Below are 15,223 nucleotides of genomic sequence, written 5' to 3'. Positions count from 1 at the left end.
GTGGGTAAGGTTTTTAGACTTAGCAAGTTTTTCCCTTTTTCCACCAGATTTGATGATCTGATGTTGGTCGTTACAGTGAAACACTTCTGCTTTAGTTTTGTCGGACCAGAAGGCGTGTCTCTAGACGTTAAGGATTTGTTCTCACATTCTTTTTGTAAACTGTAATCTGGCTATTTGTGTTGTGGAGTAATGAAACGGCGGAGCTTTCAGTTTGGATGGCAGCACTGCCATTCCAGCATCTTCACAAGGTCTTTTGCTTTCTTTCTGGAATTGCATCACAAATTAACCAACACTTTCGGGACACAGACCTTGCCTCCTCTTTGTTTATTCTTGCATATAATGGCTTGAACAGACGGACGCAGTCCCTTAAGGCCTCTGCAAATTTTACCCAAAGATGAATCAGACTTGTGGAGGTAATTTTCTGCTTGAAAGATTTCTTTTTATTTTCTGTTTTGTCACACAAGAAAGCTGTGTGTTTGACTTGTTGCCTTGATATAAATCCACAAATAACCCTCTGTGAAAATCAAAATTAGTGAACCTTCTGCAGATGGCAATACAAAAGCTGTACGAGCGTTCCTTGATTTAAAATTAAAGTGTCCCCTTAAATAATTTCCCCCCTGAAACGTTTATCTGCATATAGCACAAGCCACGTGCATAAAGTCATATCCTTCCAGCTCAATGTTCTCTCCTATTAGTGTTGATCCTCTGATTCTGATGTTGCAATGCCATTAAGAGATTGTGTGTATAAATCCGGTTCCTAATAATTGTAAAAAATGATATACATGCCCCTGCTGTTAATGTGTATAATAGATAATTCTCCCTCCTTGTTAATTTGATTATATTGTTTATCAGTGTAATAGCAGCAGCAGCAGCTGTTGCTAGAGATGAAGAACTAGTTGTCCAGGTAAATATGTTCAGTGTCCAGTGTATTGTGATCAGTGTTTGAAATGTTTGCAGTTCAGAACGATCCAATTCAGTGATTGGATTGATTATGCATTTTAAACATAATTAAGAAGTTTCATCTCCAAATAAATCTGAAGCAGAAGTAAGACGGCTACTGTGCATTCCCTGCGTCCTTTCCTTTCGGAAAATCCAACATTTGAACTGGAGCTGATGCACCGCTTTCTGTCTGCAAGAAGATAGAGCTGGTAAATATTGTCGGTTGGTTGATAGGGTGGTAACTCAAGACAGACATCCCTAGGAAACATCGGGCTTCCTGGCTTTTCTTTTAATCTCCTTACCCACTTAGAGTTTTCACGTAAAATATGATTAGCAACATAGTTCTACGTCAAGTCAATCCTGCGTAGAAATTACTGTAATGAGTAAAGCGCCACACCTAAAGCCATTTGCCAGAACGTTTATTTCATACAACAATGTAAAACAGAAGTATTTTGTAAGACATTAAGAGCAGAGCTGGAAGCTGTACAAACTTGCACCTCTGTTGTCAATTAACACAGTCCTACCGGCTCTAATACAAGTTCAGTTTAAAATAGATTCAGTCAGGTGTTTAGTGGAAAAACATAGTTGGCACAGATTCGTACATGCACATTCACAGAGGCTCCCCATTCGCTCGTCTCAGCTGTACAGTGATCATAATGTCAGGCGTCGGGGGGTGAAGTTCGAGTTTTAAGGCAACGAGGGAGACAAGGCCGTCGTTCTGGTCACTGCGGGCGTAAAAACAAAAAGCCCCGCCGCCATCAGCACAAGTAGGCGAGTTCGCTCTTCCTGCAGCCCACCTGACAGCACACGTTTGTCAGGAGTTTGTTTATGTCCCGTTTGGTCCACTCCGATCTGGCATTGCTGACGTCTTCCAAGCTGGTCTGCTCTCCTGCAGGCAGACCTGGAGCGACAGAGCAGAAAAATGGAGGCCGATCAGACTGGTAGCCCGACACTAAAATTAAACCATCTGGGAAATTTGGTGTCTTTATTGAAATGTTTCCAAGAGTGTATGTAACAACTGTTTTCATGCGAGTTCTGTGTGATTTATATTGATATTCCCCAAGAAAGGAAACCCTAAATGACTGCTATTCATCTTCTACAGTGTCGGTTTCCTTCTTGTAATTACTTCAGCCGATATGATAACCGGATTTGTCTTAACGAGACAGTAAAGAGAGGGATTGCCCGGGGAAGAGCCGCCTCCTCATTAGACATATGGCCTTTTCTGACATTATGAAGCTAAATGTGCCGCTGTGGGGAGACACCTGTCTGCCAACACACCCACAGTCCAATTAATACAGCAATGCAAAGCAAAAGAGCTCAAATATAAAACATTTCCACATACAATAAACGTTATTCACTCACTCATCAGGGTTAGGCTTCATATCACTCCCAAACTAATAAAATTCAATTATTTCTAAAGAAGTCATATTTTAGCGGCTATCTGACAGGGATGGAAAGTCTGCAATCAAGCTGAATATGTCCTGCCTGAAATGGGGTTATTTCATAAAAAGACCTTCAGAAAAAAAAACAAAAAAAAAAAAACATTCACTTGTATCATTTTGCTGCTGCAGGCAGTTAGCTGGAAACCTGAAAATGAAATCTAAAGTTATTGAGTATATAAGCTGGAGTTCTCACCATCCCTGTCTGGCTCGCTGAAGAATCTCCTCCAGCGGGAGCCTCCGCAGGTGTAGACCACGGCCCTGACAAACTCCCGGCCGCACAGCTTCACTGCCGGCATCTCCGCTCCTGCCTGGTGCGCACACGCCAGCGCGCAAAGGAGCAGAGCCAAAACCACCAGCAGACGCATTCTGGATGACTGCCGTCTGTCGTCAACTCGCTAATCCCCTGATGAAGCTCTGCTGTTTTCTTTGTTTCCCTGATGATCTCGGTGAGTGTTTTGCAGCTTCCAAGACATTCACCCGCTCTCCTGCATGCGTCCTGGCTCATTATATACCATCCACCTGATCATCCAACGATATGATCTCTCCACCCCGCTTCCTAACTTGCCCGTAGCCCATCCCAGAGACACGCAAACACATGCATGCATACATTTTTTTATGTTTCCGTTTATCTCCGTGATCACCACTTCCTGCTATCTGAAACAGAGTTACAACCTCGGGCTTTTTTTTTTTTTTTTTTTTTTTTTTTACGACCCTCTGCTTAAATGACGTGCGGTCTCGTCAGGCTCCCTCCGGATTACCTGAATTAAGGCCAAAATTGCACTGAGCGTCGCGGCGCTGGCCAATCACTGGGGGCCCCAGTGAATCCCACCTGCGGTGAAACAGGTGTTTTCTGTGTTTACAACTCTCTGATGGCCGGGCTGCCTTTGCCTTTACAGCTGTTTGGGTCCCATAAGAGTAAAAGATCAATGTTTGCAGTTCATCATGCAGTCATTACGGCGCGGCTGATGGAGAGATAAGATACTTGGAGTGACATTTCTATCGATCGTTAGTACAGGTCCCACTTAGGACCTTTCTGAAAGAAAAAAATATGTTTAGATTAAAAGGAAGTTATATTTTAGCAAATACCTCGTTGTTTTCCTCCTGTTATTAGTTGTAGTCATTGCTGTAGCAATTCTAATCAGCTTTGTCTAATCTTGAGCCAACAAGTCTTATCCGAAATTTAGAATCTGTCCTAATCTTCTGAATTTCATTTTTGGTCCTTAGTTTAATTTACATCTCCCCTGTTTGGCAGGAAGAAGGGGAAAAAAAACAGCCTGTGTACACATTATGAAAATCCTGTTACTACTGTATGTCATAAAAAACAACAATTCTGTTTTCAATTGTGGTTCATAAAAAAATTTAAATAAAAAAAAATCTCATTTAAAGTTGAGAATACAACTTATTTATATTCTTCTTTGAAGCACATAAACAACCAGCTTCTGCCCCTGTCGCCATCATTGTGGCTCTTTGCTTTAAAAAACTTAAAATTATTTGTCTCAACACTTGAGTTTTTTTTTGCTCTAATTTGAAACTTCTGCTTTCATTTTTTTTTTTTTAAAAGATGGCGATGGACTATTGTATTCTTCGATGACGGATTAAAAAGGATTGGTCAATACCACAGAAGCTTTGCACTATGTATTATCTTTTGCTTCTGAATATTTCCGCATTATTTACAATTATTGCTGTTAGTAACGATGCGTTATCTCTGCTTATCAAAGAAGGTACACCTTCCCATTACTCCTGCATTTAACTGTGTCTCTTTCTTTGATATGGTGCTTTGACTGAGGAGTTATTTCTGCCCTGAGCTTTGTTTCCTCTCTCTTTTTTATGCTTTTCATGGGAAGGTCATGTTGCACAGTGCTTCTGTGTTTGTCTATGTCTCTTTCCTACACAAAGCCAATGCTGGAGTTATTCCTGCCTTTAACTCTGTGTATTCATTCTTTAAATATTCCGTAGAACATCCTTCTGTCCCAGTGATTCTGTGTTTGGTTGTCTATTTTCTTGATGTAGTGATAGTTATTGCTGCTATAAACTTTGTATTCTCTCCCAGTTTTACTTTCCCATTGAAAGTACTCCTGGTTCAGTGCTCCTGGATTTAACGCACGCTCATACTGAGGCTTGTTCTGCTGGAAGTTTCTTCTTCTTAAAAGCGGGTGGTTCCTGTACCTGTATGTGCTTCACATTATCGCTTTACTGAATAAAGCCACTAACAGAGTTTTCATTGCTAATAAAGTTGCGTACTCCATGATTTGAAGCCATCGACAGCAACTGGGGCCATTAACCGATGTGCTCTCTTTGCTTTTGCTCTCTAGAGAACGGATTCAAAGCCTAGCGTTGCAATTTTTCCTGAAGAACAACACTGGCAGAAATGTTCCCTCTGGTTTTCTTTCCCATCCATAGTCCCTTGGTAAAATGTTTCTGTGCTTTCCTGTCTTTGCTTTCAGTTCTTCAAACCTCCAGCGAGGTGTTGACGAGCCTTCCGCTGCTGGAAAGTTGCTGTTAAAAAGGAAGGCTCCCTTTCCACTGTCACCACATGCTTGGCCAGGATGAAGAACTGCTGCAAATATAAAGACTCTATGAAACTAATTGTCCCCTCTTAGATAACTTATCAATTGGCATTATGGGATTTACTGAATTTATGTTGCGTTAGAATTTTGATCGACTTGGACTGTACGTGAATAGATTGGGATCTGACTGGATAATTGGATTTAAAAAAATTCAGCTCAAGTCAAACTTATCTTGTACAATGGGTTATGAATTGACCCTGTTTTTGTCATAAAGTGACATGAGTTGACTTGCTGTGAAATGCTGCTACACCAATAAACTGAACTGAAGTGTAAAGGCTATTTTTCTGTCCAAAGTTGCCTGTTCTTCACCTAAACTTAATATTTAGTGTTGCATTTGGCATCCTAATAAAGTGATGCAAAAGACAGGTATGCACACACACACACACACACACAACCTCACTGTGAGAGTCTCTGATTTTTTTCTTCTCCCCGATATACAAGAAATCTCATCTCAGTTTGGACTAAGTGCACAGTTGAGCTAAACCGTCATCATAAAGAAAAGTGCTATTTCGTACATTTTCAGTGCATCGAAGGAAACTTTAATCGGTTGTCTTTGTCGAAATCTTTGAACCTGTCCTGCTGCTGATGATCAGTATAAAACCAAACATGGCAATATGAAGTTTAAAGACAAAATCTGCCCCAGCGGCATTGTTCATATCTCTACGAGACATTCAGTCGCCCATTTTCTCCAGAAATTAAATCTTTCATAGCGAGACGCAGGACAAATGGAAGGAACAGACGCAAACCTAATCGGCTCAGAAGGACATCAGCATGAGTATCTTTTGGTCTGAAAATCTCAGGCAGTAAGATGTTTTCCAGAGAGTCCACCTGGAGAAGACGAGCAGCCAGACAGATACGCTGAGCTCTGCCACGTGAGCTGGCTGTCGTGTGGGAGGAATAATGCTTTAAAATGGCTGACGTAAGATGCTGTAAAGGCAGTTAAAGTTCCCTAACTCAGAGTGTAGACCAGGATAACGTCAACAGGATAAAAGGGTTATTTGCTATAGTTTTGGCGACGTTCAATAAAAACTCATCGATAGTTTCAAAACAGGGCTTCAGATATTTTACCTGCACTGACTGTTGGCAACAGTTTACATTTTACATTTTAGAGCAGATTTCTGGAAAGTATATCAAAATAAAAACAAAACACTATAATCTTTTTTTTTTATTTGTCCATGTTCCCCATTTTTGTTTTCCACAGATAGATGTCCTGTTCTGTCTTATGAATATCTTCAGAGCATCTTATAATGAAGACCTTTTCAGTTTCACCTTTGCTCCGCAGTTTCCCACAATGACACTGCTGAGTTGATGAGTGTGATTTTGTTCTATTGTTTAATAAAGATATTGTTATTGAACACTATTGTTAGCATTACAACTAAATGTTGTTGGTTCCCAGAATGAAAGAGGGATTCCTTTAGTAAAGATGGGAACCCAATTATTATTGTTTAGAATTCCCATAACAGAGACAAAATGCACAAACACACAAATAATAATACAGTAAGTGAGGAATAAGACATACATTAAGCATAAATAAAATAAGAATAAAGCAGTTTAAGAGTCTGCTTCAAATCAGAAGGTTGAAATTTAGCAGGGGGGCCAGGGTGGGGCCAGTGTTTTTTCATTGGGTCACAGAACAAAAATAATTAAACCAGAAAATCAGGGCAAAATGTAATCGTTTCATTTATTAATTGAGCCAAAGAGCCACTTGTGTCTCTGGAACTGCAGGTTGCAGACCCTCGAAAACGGTGATCCAGTCTCAATGTGGCTGAAGCTAAAAGTGAAACACATACATTTTGAAGTTATTGTTAAAATAAAAATGCAAAGGTAAGACATTTTATGGGCCCAAAGGACCAACCAGTTATGGTTTCTCTTCCAGCACATATAATAAATTAATTCAGCATTATGTATTCAGTACAGGGGCCATAACAGGGGCCCTGACTAGTTTCACAGGGGCACTGGCCCCTGTTGGCCCCTGTGTAGAACCGCCCCTGTTGATGGTCCAGAGAGTAGGGGGGTCCTGGCAAGGCTGCAAGTTTGCAATTTCAGATCCCACTCAGGTGTTTCTGAGCAGCACCCCTGGCCCCAGGCGCTGCGCAGTGGCAGCCCACTGCTCCTCAACGGAGAGGTAAAATGCAGAGAACAGATTTTATTGGAATTTACAAAACATTGCAATAACAAAGATCATGATTATTGTTATTCTAAACTGCAAAATAAACATAGGATTTGATTCTCAGACTGGTTAATATAAACTGCTGGTGGGAGCCATGCTGCCTTAAGTGGCACCAACATGAATTCAAACGCATTAAAAGTAAATTAATGTGAGCGTTCATATGCTTTAACAGTCAAACGATGATTTATTTGTCCCAGTGTTCTGTTTATCACTTCGATTTTGAATTTTATGTATTTTTGGTTGATTTTTTTATACCAACATTAGGTAATCCATTCCTTTATGTTGAGATTATTCTTTCTTGTGTTCCCATCTGTGTGTTAGTTTACATTCTGATTTTAGAAGTAGTTTTTGGTTCAGTTAGATCCTTCAGTCTTCATGTCAGTCTTTTTACTAATATTCCTTCAGCTCCTCTGTTCAGGTTCTCCCGGAGGCTCTAAGCTCTACAAGAAGACCTGGTTCTTCTCTCACTCATCCACCTTCCAGGCATTTTTTGTTGACCTTACCCGATTCTTCAGTTTTATTTTACTGTCCCTCCCATCTGCAGCAGTCTCCCTGTGTTTTCCAATCGTTTCATTGCAGATTGATCTTCGTCTGCTCTCGTGCCTGTTCCCTCTATTGTTTAATGTAATAAATTATCATTGTACACACTTAGAAGGACAACAAGTTCACGCTAATGTCAAGGTTTCCAACTTTAGAGTGGAGCTTTGCATGAGATTTGGCCTGCAGATGGAGTACAGGTGTGATCAAAGGGGAAGTGCTATACCGTTTAGCAACGTTACTGGTTTATATAAGTTAAATTTATCTTGGAATGGCAGTGGACGACTTTAAAAGCAAGGCTCCATTGCGGAGATCTATATGTTTATGTGCTCACCAACAAGAGTAAAGATGTCGGTCTCCAGCCATGCTTTCCACACACTGACTGTGACTGTCACATATTAGTGCATCACTCGGAAATATGCAGACTCAGTGAGAGCGAATGCCCTGACCATTGATGGTGGTACAGAACTATCACATCTAATGTCATGCTGTAAAAATAACCACCACTTTCTCAACCAAGGAGATGGTGTTGGACAGCAGGTGGTGTAGGAAACAACCCACCACCAAAACCACCAGATGAGCTGAAGCTGAGAGGAGACATTTTAAAATGTCTCTGTGTATTTGCACAAGTATTTGGACGAGTTGCGTACTCTTTAAAACATTTTTACATGTGATGGTGTTTATGTCCGGTTTTACTACAGTTATCTTTTCTTTTTTTTTTGTTAATTTTATCATGCTGTTGCTTCAGTGCAAAAGAAAGCATGAGTCGCTGCACTCCCGGTACTCTGCAGGCAGGCTCTTCTCGCCACATTCATCAGGTGGATATCACCGTATGTATCGCATCCGCACTTAATAATTGACTCAAGTCAATCAGAGATCGATTCAGTCTCAGCATGAATGTAACTGTTCTGTGGGAGCCTCAGAGGTTTATTGGAGAAAATTTATTGATAAAGAGATTCATGAAGATCAGGGAACACGCTGGACATGTCAGGGAGAAGGTTCTGGAGCATTGCAGGGTTAGGTTATAAAGCAATGTTCCTTCAGACGTGTCAGAACATCTCTCACTTTTTGTAAAGGTCAAATACTTTTGTGAAGTAACATTTAGTGTTAATTTAGTGTTACTTCAATTTAGTGTTATAGAGTGTTTTTACCCACTGTCATTTACAGCTCTGCATAATAAATGTAAATACCCTAAAAATATGAAACCAGTCAGGCTACCAGATCCGGCCACTTTTTCAGTCAAACGTTGTCCATTCTGAAAAAAAAACAAAAAACATTTTAGCATCTTTTTAAGGAAAAAAAACTAGCATCAAATTTTCTGGCAAAACAACAGAAAAATCCTGATTTTCTTATGTAACAGGCTCTGAAAAATACGGCATGACTCACAGAGGAAGCAAAGTTGTGTCAATACTTTCAGTGGCTCGTTAAGTTTCTTATCAGAACATTGAGCCTTCATCGCTTCGGCTGCATCACATGCACTCTTCTCAATAAACATTTCCTGTTTTCAGCTCATAAAACTAAACTACAACTGACCAAATATACCTGCAAAATAAGATGGTCGTAAAGAATCGAAGAAAGCACTGTGGCTCTTTAATGCGACCCTGGTCTTACGAACAATGTTGTTTGATCGAATAAATCAAAAATCACAAAATGGTGATGACTACTACCTTAATCCCTGTGCTTTCTGTTAATACTCTTGTTATAAAAAAGATTATTTTATTTTGAACATGATCAATCGGTGCCATTAGACGTTTAATAAAGTTTCATGGCTAAAGCAGTGTAGACCCGAAGGACAGCTCCAGCTCAACAACAAGTTACCAGATTTCATTATCATTTCTTCATCCTCGATTGTGACCCAGATATTCCCAAAGCCGCATCTATGGAGGAAGCGAGAGAATCAGTCAGAGTAAGGTCTGAAAAGAGGCTGACACCATAGCGTTCATATACCTGGAAAAGTCAGCTTGTCAGGAAGAAAACAATACAGGCAAATGTTTGAGTCAAAAATTAAAATAAGCTTTCTGTCCCATTTTTTCTTTCAACTATGTTAGATGTTCCAGACTAAAATTCGTAATGCACATACAGGATGAGTCAAATTGGGGTAGGATTTTATATTTTGTATCACTACAGTGGGCTGACAGGAAATGGGGTTGAAGGAGAGGAGGAAGGCATGCAGCAACGGTCCATGTGCTGAGACGGTGGCCGTGTTGAGGCCTGAGGTTTCTGAACATGTCGCTTGTTCTACATCTGCAACGCAACCGTGTCCCATTGGACAGATTTCATTAGCACAGGCTTCTTCCTGCTCATTTTAAACCTGGATTTGCATGTTTATTTTTGTTTGATTATTATTCCTATTTTAATTTTATTATTATTTTCAGTCAACTGCTTACATATACCAAAAAGTGTTCATTTTATCTCAAAGACGAGCTTTAAACAGACAAATAAACAAAGGGTGTCTTGACTGTATTATTACTTCAGAGTCTGATGGCTTCATTTGCTTTTCAATTTTGACACCAAAACAAAACCAAATACGATCTTTAAATTTAAATCCGGATGATTATACTGTCTTCTGAAACTATTCCTAACCATAAACCTTTTTTACATTTTGTCACAAGCTTCAGTCAATAGGGATTTTATGTGACAAAATGTAGGGAAAGATATTCTTCAAGTTCATTTAAACACTGAAACATAAGCTGTATGTAACATAGAGATGCAATGTGTATGCAAATGTAGTTATTGTCAAATTATATTTTAACCGTTTTGCAAAGCAGCTGCTCGATAAATCAAGATTTGAAAACTAGTCGAGGTTATCGTTGCCTGTTATTATGGTGGCCGTCCTCCCTGCCGGTAGGTGGCGCTGTGAGTGGCCTACAGGAAGTTAACAGAGAAAACACAGCAGGGCGCAATGTGACAAGGACTGTCCGTGTTTTTGTCATTTTGTTTTAACACACTAGAAATGCAGTTCTTTTTTCACTGATTCCTTTCTTGGGTTTACCGCGAAGGATCTGTCTGAAGGTTTTGTTTCCTGTCCTTGCGCTGCAGAAGGTATTTTAAGCTAATTTGAGAAGCTCGTTTTTGGCTTGCTAGTTGAATTTTAAGGGGGTCCGCGATCACCTTCCTTTAAGGTAGATTTACCTTTAAGTTTCTACGTCTGTCTGCAGCATTACAACTATGATTTCTTGTGATATATTTCAGTTCGCACACGTAAACAAACCACTCCGTGCCCTAACCTCCTCACCACTCGGTAGTATTTTTGCATCTTCGCTTTTTTTTATTATTATTATTATTCTTTTTTAGTTCTGTGGATTCGCCCCTGAGTAGTAAGAAATGGTACCGTCAGCCCAGTGACGTTTCATACAAAGCAATGCATCTAAAAAGCTAAAGGTCGTTTAGAGTTCTTATGTGTTAATCGGATCCAGACATTTCACCTTGCTGCCATTTCATTTCCCAAGTAATTAATCTTAGGCATGGAATGTATTTTTCGTTATGTTGTTTTTCTTGAATCGTGCAGATTGATTCTCATAAAAATTCTTTTCATGTCATGTAGAATTAAGTTTTTTTTATTTTAGTTCCCTTAAAAAAGCGATAAATTCACCATTAAGATATTGGTTAAATGAAGGTTTATAATAATAGTAATAATAATAATAAAAAAAAAACTAGCCAGTTGACCTCCTATGAAATCTGGCAGCTCATTACTCCCAAATAATCCGAAATAACTTGGATATCGTTCCCTAATGTCAAATAACCACATTTCCTAGTAACAACAGACTTAGCTGATTATAAACCTTTAAATGGTTGGATGTCACAGTGGATACTAAATGTCCTCCTGGTTGGTAAACTGACACGTGGTGAGTAGGGGAAATAAACAAATTAATAAATATGTGACAATTGACTCTTACAGACAGATTCAAGGTCAGTTACATACATTTCATTTTGAACGTAGTTGTCAAATAATTTAGTCAAGTTTTGTTTATTATTCAAGTTGGTTTCAAAAGTTTAAGGAAACCCAGCAGATTGGATCGAGTCCTTGACTTGCAGCATTCGCTCCTCCTGGGTCAGCATGTAGCCACAGTGGATAGTCACTGACTTTACAGCAATTCCTCTTACCTAGCATGTATGTTGTGACAGTGGGAAGAAAAAACTCCCCTTTAACAGGAAGAAACCTCCAGCAGAGTCTGGCTAAGCGTAAACGGCCATCAGCCACGACCAACTGTATGAAACGACAACAGTACTGCATATGGGTTTTATTGTCTAATCAATCCTCATTTTAGCATCCTACTGATTGTCCTTTTCTTATTTTTTGATCTCTTATTTTCCAACTAAGTATGAAATGACAGAAACATGAAGCTCTCAATAAAGGGAAATAACACGTCTCAGATTTTTGAATTCACCGTGCAGCCTAAATATTTCTAAGCTGTTCTAAATCAGTGCAACAATTGTGCTTAAAGGCAAATGTACACACTGTTTTTTTATTTTAATGAAACAACATTGCCATAAGGTTTTATATTTCCGTTCTATTTTCTCTGCAGCCTGATTGGGTATGTGATGGAGCCAGCGGTGCATCAGATTTGGAAGAAAGGCTTTCACAGTCTCCACAGATCTTTCATTCTTCATAAGCGACACCACTCTGGTCGGGCTGAGCATGCAGACATCCCTCCCTCTAACCACTGCGGACATGTTGGGCCCGCGCTGCTGGTGTCCCGCCTCTATCAGCCGTCGAACCTGCGGGATTTGGGGCAGGACAGCCGGCTGCCGGGGGAGATGTCCTGTAAGAGCCAGAGGCTAATGCAGCAGGCAGGGCTCATCCATCCGTCGAACCCTGGCTGCTACTACTACCTGCCTGCCACTGTGCGCTCTATGGAGAAGCTGGTAGGTTTTTATTATCAAGTTGCTGAATTACATCACACTGTTTTTAAGATAGTATCCAAAGTAGCTGATACCACTCTACAGGAAATAAAATAGTTTAACTTTAAATTTTTGGTTTTAGGAGAATATTATCATCTCTGTTAAGTGTGAGAAACTGTTTCTACGTGTCTTTTAATATTTTAGCAGAGGGGTAACGTTTCGTTTGCAGGGTTAGTTAACAGTTTATGTTGTTTTGAAAACCAATTATTTAAGTGGTGGTTTGTTGTCATGAGTCAAAGGTGAATTGTTCATGTTTTTCTAAAGTTATTTTAGATTATTTGACTAATTAACAACTGCTTGGTATAAAAAAGGATCCAAGCATTGATTTGAATTTTAAAACTTAAAACGTCAAATATTTGAACCATGATTTATGTCAGAGAATGTAGCTTTTTGTGGGTTTATAACACTTGTTTCTAATAAAATTAAATAAATTAGACAAAACCGGTTGCTTAAATTACAACCAGTCTCCTAGATTGTGAGAAATAAATTTAAAGAATTTTTCTTCCTGTATTAAACAATTTTAGTTCACATAAATTAAGGAAATTCTTCTATTGGATTTTACCAGATCTCAGAGTTGTGTTCTATACAGTTGATCTTAATGGAAATTAATGGTTTCTTTCTAGAGCTTACATTTCTAGGAATACAAAATCCTAAGTGGATGTTAACAAAAGTTCATTTTAAAATGAATATATATATAGTAAATAAGATATATTAAATATATCAACATATTTATATCTATATTCACTCATGTTCTGTTTCACCCATATAGGTTTGTATGCTCCTGCCATAGACAAATAACTTTCTATTTGTTATTTTCACTATTTACTCTCATTCCAATGGTGTTTTTATTTATTCCTGTGCGGTTTTTATCTGTGATCGTCGTGCGCGGTCTCGTTCCACAGTAAACAGTAGAATGACAATGAAGGAATCTTGAATCTATAGAAAACTGCAGTGTTAAATCAACAGGTGAGGGTGATCGACCAGGAAATGCAGGCGATCAGTGGACAGAAGCTGGACATGCCGAGTTTGTGCTCGGCTGACCTGTGGAAAACCAGTGAGCGCTGGGATCTGATGGGGAAGGAGCTGTTCCGTTTGAAGGACCGCCACGGTGCAGACTACTGCTTGGGTCCCACGCACGAAGAGGTCGTAACAACTCTGGTTGCTCACCAGACGACCCTCTCCTACAGACAGCTGCCTTTACTGCTTTACCAAGTGAGCGCTCAGCGTGTTGCTGTTTTTGGGTTTGGTGTTGTGTTGCTGCGAAGCGCTCTGTTTTTCACTTTTCAATTTCTGTTTCCAAATACTAGATCACCCGCAAGTTCAGAGACGAACCAAAGCCGAAGTTCGGCCTCCTGCGAGGGAGGGAGTTCTACATGAAGGACATGTACTCGTTTGACGTGAGCGAAGAAGCCGCTCGCGAGACGTACGACTCTGTCTGCGGGGCGTACGCTCGGCTCTTTGCCAGGTTAGGCCTGCGTTGCGTTCAAGTGCAGGCGGACACCGGAAACATCGGCGGAACGCTCTCCCATGAGTTCCAGCTGCCTGCAGACATCGGCGAGGACCGGGTGCTGGTCTGTGGGAGCTGCTCCTTTGCTGCAAACACGGAGACTTTGTCTCCGGACAGAACAAACTGTCCACAGTGCAGCACTGGCACACTGGTGGAGTCGAAGGGAATAGAAGTAGGTCACACGTTTTATTTAGGTAAAAAGTACTCCCAGATTTTCAAAGCCACTTTTAGTAATCACCAGAACAAGCCTGATGTCACTGAGATGGGCTGCTATGGTCTCGGAGTGACCCGCATCCTCGCTGCGGCCATTGAGGTGATGTCAACAGAGGAGGCGATCCGCTGGCCCGGACTCATTGCCCCCTACCAGGTTTGTGTTTTACCCCCTAAGAAAGGAAGCAAGGCGGATGAGGCGGCAGTCCAGGCAGAGCAGCTGGTTCACACCGTGGGACAGTTTCTTCCACGTTTGAGAGGGGAAGTTGTCCTCGACGACCGCACACAGATGACCATCGGGAAGAGACTTAAGGATGCCGGCAGGCTGGGCTACCCGTACGTGGTCGTAGTGGGACAGGCGGCTCTGGAGGAAACGCCAAAGTTTGAGGTGATTTGTCAGCAGACTGGTGAGACAATGTTTCTCAGTAAAGATGGACTGCTAGATTTACTGGGAACAGTGGAGATTGTATGAAGAAAAGCTTTAAACTGGGTTGAACTAAATGTCCAAATTTTCTGTATTTTTTTTTTTTTTTGTTAGCTACGAATATCCAAGACCTGCTGTTAAAACTGACTTCATGATAGACGGGGGATATTTGAAAGCAGTTGGTGATTGCAATAAAATAAATGTAAAGAAAGGTTTCCTTGTTTTAAATCATTTCACTTCATATTACTGGTAAGACAACAATAAGTAAAGTTACTAAATTGATGAGAATGTAATTTACTGAAATTTACTGTAATTTACTGCAATTTACTGTGATTCTTCAAGCTGTATGCAAACGTAATTTCGTTCTGTACGTACTCTGTGCATACAAAATGACAAGTAAAGTTGTCTAAGTCTAAGAATAATATACTCCAGAGTAGGGATGCTCCGCTCACTTTTCTTTTTGTGCTTTTATAATGTCCTGATACCCATACAAACTATCTGTATGGGTATCACACACACACACAC

At 40.2% G+C, this 15,223-nt stretch overlaps 2 protein-coding genes across 2 annotated transcripts; one reads left to right on the top strand and one right to left on the bottom strand.

Annotated features, from left to right (window-relative positions):
- Positions 1-1,305: 1,305 nt before the first annotated feature.
- Positions 1,306-2,774, bottom strand: insl5a (insulin-like 5a). The gene is made up of 2 exons (XM_012852510.3): positions 2,575-2,774; positions 1,306-1,840 (listed from the first exon to the last, which is right to left on the bottom strand). Exons 1-2 carry the CDS (start codon positions 2,744-2,746, stop codon positions 1,698-1,700), a joined length of 315 nt encoding a protein of 104 aa, XP_012707964.1. The 5' UTR covers positions 2,747-2,774; the 3' UTR covers positions 1,306-1,697.
- Positions 2,775-10,529: 7,755 nt separating this feature from the next.
- pars2 (prolyl-tRNA synthetase 2, mitochondrial) lies at positions 10,530-14,905 on the top strand. Its single transcript, XM_036140912.1, has 4 exons — positions 10,530-10,697; positions 12,182-12,521; positions 13,524-13,769; positions 13,865-14,905. The coding sequence occupies exons 2-4, from the start codon at positions 12,198-12,200 to the stop codon at positions 14,744-14,746; spliced, it is 1,452 nt and encodes a 483-aa protein (XP_035996805.1). The 5' UTR covers positions 10,530-10,697; positions 12,182-12,197; the 3' UTR covers positions 14,747-14,905.
- The last annotated feature ends 318 nt before the right edge of the window (positions 14,906-15,223 follow it).

The sequence above is a fragment of the Fundulus heteroclitus genome, chromosome 9 (assembly GCF_011125445.2).
Source record: "Fundulus heteroclitus isolate FHET01 chromosome 9, MU-UCD_Fhet_4.1, whole genome shotgun sequence".
Classification (NCBI taxonomy): domain Eukaryota; kingdom Metazoa; phylum Chordata; class Actinopteri; order Cyprinodontiformes; family Fundulidae; genus Fundulus; species Fundulus heteroclitus.
Note: the sequence above shows the minus strand (reverse complement) of the source record. Positions and strands in the feature narration are given on the sequence as shown.